Source organism: Elephantulus edwardii, unplaced genomic scaffold (genome assembly GCF_000299155.1).
Source record: "Elephantulus edwardii isolate Elephantulus edwardi_28Jun2011 unplaced genomic scaffold, EleEdw1.0 scaffold00481, whole genome shotgun sequence".
Classification (NCBI taxonomy): Eukaryota; Metazoa; Chordata; class Mammalia; order Macroscelidea; family Macroscelididae; genus Elephantulus; species Elephantulus edwardii.
Window position 1 is genome coordinate 506,274 of NW_006400231.1, and position 8,490 is coordinate 514,763.

An 8,490-nucleotide genomic window follows, 5' to 3' on the forward strand; every position below is an offset into this window, starting at 1 on the left:
TTCTTCTTCTTCTTCCTTTTTTCCTTCTTCCTTCTTTCTTCTAAACCATGCCCATAGGCTGCTGTTTTGATCTTCAATTGTAGACATCATGATTTCTTTCTCTGAAAGATGTAGTAAGCTGGCTAATGCCTGGTCCCTTCCAATGACATGTCCAGAGTACATGAGTCTGTGTCTTGTCCACCTTCAGTCTTGACGTAGTTCCAAACAGATTTGTTATTCAGAGTCTATTCACTCTTCTCTGCCAACATTCAAAAGTCTCATTTCTTCTGGGCACCTATCATTAGTTTATCTCTGCGTTCACCAGGGTAATTTTAAGATTGTTCGCATGCTGTCCTTGGAGATTTACCTACTGAAATCCTCCGTTTCCCTGCTCCATTTGGTCTGCATCATCCATATAAGCCTTGCCAGAGAACGTCTCACTGGATTTCTCTTTACTGTCCTCTGGGAATTCCCATCACCATTTTTCTGGTGCACCATATATCCTATCTGGGAATTCCAAGCCTTTGTTCACTATTTATGCTTTTGTTTGGGAGGAGCCTTTAGTACTTCTTGATAAAGAATTTAAAGCAAGTATATAGTTTGAGCTTTTGCATATTTGAAAATCTTTCTTTTGCCAATTACTTGAGAGTTTGAATCGAAATATAGGATTATAGAATGGAAGTATTGTGAGTTAGATTGTGTGTCCCCAAAATATATTTTGTTAATCCTAACCTCTATGTCTATGATTAAAACCCCGTTGAAAATGAATTGTCTGTTATGTTAGTGAACAACTTTGTTGTAACCTGTGTCTTAAGTCAATCTTTTCTGAGATATAAAAGAGGTTAAACAAGCAATAAAATTAAACGTAAAAAATGGAGAAGAGAGATCCCCAAAATATGAAGATTGCCAGAACCAGAATCTCAAAATAGATAAGGACTTTCCTTCAGAGCCTACCCAGAAAGGGCTGTCTCCAAGACGGGACACCAAGCATTCAGACTTCTGCCCTCTTGGACCGAGAGAAAAGAAGATTTCTGTCTGTTAGTACTACCCCTTATGGTCTTTCTTTTATAGCAGCACTAGATAACTCAGGCAAGAAATAACTTTTACATGAGATTTTTTTTTTCTTTTTATCATTTCCAGTTATGTTGCTAAAGAGTTTTCAGTTGTATATAGTTCATTTGGAAGGATCCTTTGTCCCCCCAGGGTCCTGAAATTTTCTGAAGATAAGCTTTTACTTGGGCTATTGTCCAGTCAATCATGAAACTATTTTTAAGTGTGATTATGTTCTGGGAGCTTTTTGGTGGCCTAGTGGCAAGAAGCTGCACTGCAATCCCAAAGGCAGGTGGTTCAAATCTACCAATTGCTCCTAGGGAGAGAGATGGGCAGTCTCCTCCTGGCATATGGTTCATATGTATGTACTTAACAACATACAACTATACTTATTGTTGTTGTGTCCTGGTGAGTCAGAACCAACCCATAGCTGACCATCGGGTGGGTTTTCAGAGGCAATTAATCACTCAATAGAAAATTGCCCATAATTCTCCTGCGGAGCAGCTGGTGGATTTGAACCATATGCCCTCAGGATTGCAGCATAGCTTCTTGTTACTAGGCCACTAGTGCTCCCTATATTATCATATTTTAATGCCAAGACCTTTTTCTTATTCATAGATTATGTTCTGGTTTTACAAACACAGTACTTTCCCCTCTATTCATTGTAGATTTTTAAGGCCGTGCCAACTCTCTGTTGTTCTCTTTCTTCTTTGGAATCTCTTATCTCTACTTAGACCCTTATTTTGGTGTCTACCTTGATCAATATTTTGCTCAAAACGATTGGTGACCCTTGTCTGAACATTCTTTTTTATTGCTATTATTATTTTTTTATTTTATTATTGGTTTGTTTTCATTTATTATTTTAATTTACTGTCTTTTGATTTTTATTATTATAACACACGATAACGCATATGCCAGTTCTGCATCTTATGCATTTTCACTTGAGCTAGCATTGATTTCACTCTTCAGCTGTGTGGCTGTTCTTGCTGTCTTCTCTTGGGCTAGGCAGCATCTCTAAAGAAGCCTCATGCCTCTCTGAGGACCTTATTGCCGCTTCTCCAGTTGCCGCTTCAGAGAAAGTTCACTGTTCAGAATATGAGCGTAGTTCCTGTTGTCAGCTAGCATGCCATGCCTTCCCTCTGTTGCCTGAGGAATCTCAGCCTGGAGCCTGTGCTCCAATTTCTCTGGAGATAGAACTTGGTCTCCTGAAGGTGGTCTATGCAGCTCCTAAATGGAGAGGGTCTGCCAGGAACCTGAGTCTTCCTTACACATTCTTCCCCTGATTCTCCCAGGTTCATCCCCAGGGCTTCGCTTCCCACTCATTTTAAAGGTTCTCCAAGGTGAATGCAGCTCCTAGAGAGAACTGCCAAGTATGGTTGCCTGCTCCCCATAAGCTGGCAGCTCCAGACCCGTGGGACCTGCTCTTTCCTGCTGCCACAGTGGTGCTGACCTTGACTAATGGGTGTCTTCATGTTCTGCCACTCTCACAAGTTTTAGGGAGCTATGAAAGCCATCATGGTTTTAACTCCCTTGTCCTTCCTGTTGTGAAGGACTTTTCCCTCTGCATGGTTGATTTCTTTTCTCCCATCTCTGAGGGCAAAGACAAGCACCTGGCAGGTGGACAAGAATCTGGCAGGTGGGCAGGTGCATGCTGACCTCTTGTGTGTCTGGCTAGATCTGCAGCCTCATGAGAGGTGGTATCGCTGAGCGAGGTGGTGTGCGAGTTGGCCATCGCATCATTGAGATCAATGGACAGAGTGTTGTGGCCACAGCCCATGAGAAGATCGTGCAAGCCCTGTCTAACTCTGTCGGAGAGGTAAGATATGCTGGGCAATCTCCCCATCTTCATGGGACCACAGTCTGAGTCCAACGCCTTGCTAACCCATGTCAGGAAGACCATCAGGCCAATCTAGAGGAAGTGTGCCCTTTTTATGGGACCAGGAAGTGTGTCCTTGTTTGCTAGCTCAGTGTGGCCTCTGAGGAACAGTGGAATTGACCAAGTGATGTCCACACCAGAGAGGGTCCATGACAGGATGAGCAGTGCCAGGTCACATTGGGCCCTGTCGTCTGGCCTCTGTATAGCTGCATGCCAAGCCTCTCAGCAAATAGAGCTCTTAAGATGTTTCCAGAACTGCGTCATGCATGCTCAGTCCCTATAGCACTGGCCTGCACATGGGCCCCATTGCACTTGCTGGGACCTTTCCTGTTTTGCTGGCTTTGAACCTTCCATCCAGTTCAGTTCTTTCTGGCATCAGTCAGTGCCCAAAGAGAATGGATGTGAGTGCAGAGGAAAGGGACCCAGCGTTTGTTAAGAGATCACAAGTAAATCAGGAGAGCACAGGGTGAGAGACAGGATAGCAGTGGGTGAGAAGGAAGCATGTGGGAAGACACTTCAGTCAGTGCTATAGAAGGGTATGTGTATGTATTTGGGTGAGAATGGTTGGAGTGAATGGCTCCCCAGTAGCCACCGGACTTGGAATACCTGTCCAAGTCAAGGCCTGCACAGAGGGTCCCCTGACTGGGTTGCTGCTCAAGAAGAGACTCCCTCTTATTGGGGAGAACAGTGGGACCAAGGCAGAGGAGACTCAGAGGCTGTCAGCCTGGGCCAGGGAGGGAATTTGTGTCTTGTGGCATAGTGTGTAATGGGCCAGGCTGCTTACATAAAATTCAGTGGTTTAAATTCATGTGAGAAGATGGACAGTCTCTTCTCATGGAGCTCTGCAGCTGGAAACTCAGGAGAGGGTTGCTGTGGGGCTGGAACTGACTCAGTTCCAGTGAACTTGGTGTGGCTGCATGTCCTGTGGAATGACTCCCAATTACTTTCCTTCTTCACAGGCATTGTGGTAGCTTTAAAAGTGTGAGCAAGGGTAATGACCCAGAGCCCCAGGCTAGAATGAAGCTGTAATTCCTTTATTCAGGCCAGGCTAGAATGAACCTGTAATTCCTTTATTCAGGCCATGCCCATCTTTAGTACCCAAACACTACCACACAACTTCCCTGTTCAGCATCTGGCCCTCATTTCTAGTTAGGGAGAGACTGGTGATTCAGAAACAATAAATTAGGGGCAGGAGACAAGGCGAGGTTGCAGAGGCTGTGAGGGCAGTGTCCCTAAAGGCTGTGACCAACTGAGGTGGAGGTAGCCCTGAGACTGAGCCTTATGCCAAGGCCTGGAAATCTTGGAAACTGGGAAGAGGGTTTTCAGGGGGATGTTGTGCATTCTATGGGTTCTGAGGGCAGAGAGCATGTAGTATGGGAGGTGAGTTGAGAGACACCAGTGGTACTGGGAAGAGCAGGCAGGGCTCAGGGACAGAAAAAAAGGAGGTGGGCCCCCGGTTGCCAACCATTGCTCCCCTTGGGGCACTGACCCTCTAGGAGCTTCTGTGGAGATTGAGGCCTTCTCCCTGGGGCTGGCAGAGGGGATGGAGTATGGTGGGATGGGAGGCTCATCTGGGGTCCAAGCCCTACCCCTCCTTTGAACCCAGGGAGGGCCTGGGCTGTCAGGGCCTGAGCCTACAGCAATGCTGCCTAAGCTCAACAGAGGCTCAGCCAGGGCCAGTGGTCAGCTGCAATCTCCCCTCCAGATCCACATGAAGACCATGCCTGCCGCCATGTTCCGGTTGCTCACGGGCCAGGAGACACCACTGTACATCTAGGCTGTGGCTTAGACATCGCTGACTAGCCTCGAGGATTCCGCTTCCCAGTGGGTGTGCCCACACCCCTGCCCTTCTCTTCCTAGAAGGGCTCTGTCTCCATCAAAAAAGAGTCACAGAAACAAACCTATTGAAACATTCAAGCATTTTACCACGTCCTGAACTGTTTCCTCATAGCAACTGCCAAGGATGTCATGTGTGCTGTGTGGTGTAGGCTGTGTCTTTGTTCCTTGAAGCTGGGTGGACAGGTGTGTCTGCAGTGGGCGAGGACGGGGCCACCAGGAGGCCTACCTCCTTGGTCCCCGAGGGCCCCAGATGGGCCTGCACTGATACTGCTTCCCAGGTTGCAGACAGGACGCCCAGGACCTGCTAATTAAAGTTTGGGAACGTGTGACTGGTTGTCATTATTTAACAAGAAAGGCGGTGTTCCTAAGCTAAAAGATGCTGGTCATGACATTAAAACTCCCTATTTATTTAGATAATATTATGGAGTTTATTTTCATTTTGAAACCTTCAGACTGAAGGGTTTTCATGATGACTCCGTCAACCACAGCTACCCTGCTGGACTGCTGTCCTGCACCGGGGGCAGGTCTGTACTCACAGGGCTTACCATGGGCTTGGGGCACCTTCTCCCTCCAGGATGAGGACAATCTGCTCTGCACTTGCATATGTGGCCACACACATACACACATCCACACACATGCTGCCCCCTGGGCACTGCCCACCTGCACATTGCTGTACTCACTGGCTGTTGGGTGGGCAGGGCACACCATCAACAATGCAAGTGAGTCTGTAGCTCAAGTGACACATAGTCTAGTTAGGTCATTAGAGGTTGATGTGAACTGACGTAATTTTGTGTGGAGTCTCTTTCTTTGGCCCCGGCCGTGAAGACTACACTGTGACTTAAGAAGCCTTACCATGCAGTAACTAAAGCTGTAGGATAACTGTGTCCAACGAGTAACCTGTGTGTTGCATGCAGCTGACCTTAGGGAGACTTTGCTGATATCTCGAATAAACCTGAAGTTCTGATGTTCAGCTGTCCGTGTGGCTGCTTTGTTGTCAGAGAGACCTTCTCAGTGTCTCTAACCCTACACTTTCCCCTGTGGCTCAAGGGGTGCATTTTGGCCACAGATGCTCTTGGGGCTCCCTCAGCCCTCTCAAGAGGGGGATGGGGTGCTGCTGTCACAGGTATCAGGTGACACTTCTCAGACAGTGGGAGGGTTGGCCAGGTGTGCCCTGGGTCTCTGCCCGACCAGAAGGGAGGGATATTATGACCCTTATTGAGGGAAATGGAAAGTTCCTCTGGGAGAGGAAGGTAGGAGTGTGAGGGTATATGAGTGTGTGTACATGTGTGTAGGGGAGGAGTGGGTATGTGCATGAATATGAGTGTGTGTGTGTGATTCATGTGAGTGTATATGAGTGTGTGTACATATGTGTTGGAGAGGAGTGGATATGTGTATAAGTGTAAGGTAGTGTGTATGGTTCATGTGAGTGAATATTTGTGTGTCTATGCATATACTGGGGAGGAGTGGGTATATGTGAGTGTGAGGAGGGTGTGTGTGTGTTTTGGAAGGAGTGGGTATGTGTATAGGTGTTAGAGTGTGTGTATAATTTGTGTGAGAGTGTTTTTTGAAATACAATTTTTTATTTGCACTGATTACTAACAAAGTTCATATACATTGTTTTTCACACCCGATCTTTCCCTTTTCCTTGACCCTCCACGCATCCCATCAAATTAAGCACAAATTGTGCATCCCATCAAATTAAGCACTCCACCCCGACCGGCCCATCCTCACCCTTCTGCTCCCCTCCTTGCCTTGGGTTCTTTTACACATTCTAGAATAATGATCTTCTACAGTATTTGTCCTTTTGGGACTTAGGTCACTTAGCGTAATGCAAAAGGGAAATAATCCCCCTCAAGTTAGGTAGTAATTTACAAAATCATTGCTCCTGCATACTGCATAGGATTCCACTGTGTGAATAATTTTTCAATCCATTCCATTTGTGGTTGGACATTTGGGCCATTTCCATGTTCTTGCTATGGTGAATAATGCTGCTATGAACATTGGTGTACAAGTTTCTGTTTGTGCCTCAGTTCTCATTTGCTCAGGATATATTCCAAGCAGTAGAATAGCTGGATCAAATGGAATTTCTAGGTTCAGCTTTTAGAGGAAATGCCAAACTGCCTTCCAAAGTGGTTGTACCATTTTACAATCCCACCAACAATGTATTAGAGTTCCTATCTCGCCACATCCTCTCCAATATTTATTACTTCCTGCCCTGCTAAACTTTACCACTGCTCCTGGCATGAAATGGTAGATCCTTGTGGTTTTGATTTGCACCTCTCTAATTGCCGGTGATTTTGAGCATTTCTTCATGTGTCTGTTGGCCTTCCAAATGTCCTCCTCTGTGAAAAGTCTTTCCATGATGTCTTTTGACCATTTTGGAATTGGATTATCAGTCTTTTTCTTCTGGAGGCCCAGGAGTAGTCTGTAAACGTTCGTTTTCAGACACTTGTCTGAGATGGTTTTATGTTTTTTCCCAGTCAGTAGGTTTTCTTTTCACACTGTTAGAGAAAGTTTTTGATGAACAGAGAGATTTGATCTTTGGAATATCTCATTCATCAATTTTATCCTCTCCAGATTTGTGCATTTCTGGCTCTATTTGGCAGTCTCTTTGTATCATAGCCTAGGCCATTTTAAGCTTGATCCTAGTTTGTCTCTGATGACTTTTATGGCTTGGGGCTTAACTCCCAGGTCTCTGATCCACCTTGAGTTTATTTTTGTGTATGGTATGAGATGTGGATCCTGTTTCAGCTTTCTGCAGGTAGCAGTCCAGTTTTGCCAGCACCATTTAATGAAGAGGAGGTTGTCATTTCCCCATTTGATAGGCTTTATTTCCTTGTCAAATATCAGTTGACCATTTCTGGGTCCACTTCTAGGTTCTAAATTCTGTTCCATTTGTTTGTGTGCCTGTCATTTTATCAGTACTGTGCTGTTTTTGGTTACTACTGCTGTGTAGTAGGTTTTGAGGTCAGGGAGTGCTATGCCTCCCTCTTCATTTTTGTTTTTCAGAACTGCATTGCTTATTCGGGGGTCTTCTTTCTCTCCAAATAAACTTGACAATTTCCTTTTTAATCTCCTTGTAAAATGAAATGGTATCTATATTGGCATTGAAGATGTAAGATTGCTTTTGGTAAGACTGTCGTTTTCACAATATTGAATTTTCATACCCATGAACATTTTTCCATTTGTTTGGGCTTTTTATTGAGTCTCACAAAAATGTTCTATAGTTTTTTTATAGGTCTTTTTTGTCTCTAGTTAGGTTTACTCCCAAGTATCTCAATTTGTGGTTGGCTATTTTCAATGGTTTTTCTGTCTTGGTTTCCATCTCTGAGTACTCTTTGTTACTGTACAGGAAGGAATCCCACTGATTTTTTTATATTGATCTTGTATCCAGTCACTACTAGTCTCCTAGGTCTAACAGGTTTTTTTGTTGTTGTTGAATCCTTGGGTTTTTCTGTGTGCACTATCATATCATCTTCATATAGTGACAATTTAACCATCTCTGCTGATTGGAATGATTTTATTTCCTTCTCTTGTCACATTGCCCTAGCAAACACTTCCAGTACAATACTGAATAGCAGTGCTATCTGGTCCCTGTTCACAAGGAAAATGCTTGTTGTCTTTCTCCATTGAGAATGATATTGGCTCTTGGTTTTGTGTAAACGGTCATTACAAAGACAGAAGAGAAAGAAAAGACCAAAATGGATGTCAGAAGAAACTCTGAAGATTGCACTGGAGTGTAGAGA

At 44.8% G+C, this 8,490-nt stretch overlaps 1 protein-coding gene across 2 annotated transcripts in view; it reads left to right on the forward strand.

The window, feature by feature from the left end:
* Positions 1 to 4,682, forward strand: part of APBA2 (amyloid beta (A4) precursor protein-binding, family A, member 2) — a 107,373-nt gene extending 102,691 nt beyond the window's left edge. For both annotated transcript variants that reach the window (XM_006902975.1, XM_006902976.1), the window contains 2 exons: positions 2,705 to 2,845; positions 4,611 to 4,682. In XM_006902975.1, the coding sequence (XP_006903037.1) occupies positions 2,705 to 2,845; positions 4,611 to 4,682 (213 nt within the window). The remainder of the gene's footprint in view (positions 1 to 2,704; positions 2,846 to 4,610) is intronic.
* Positions 4,683 to 8,490: the final 3,808 nt, after the last annotated feature.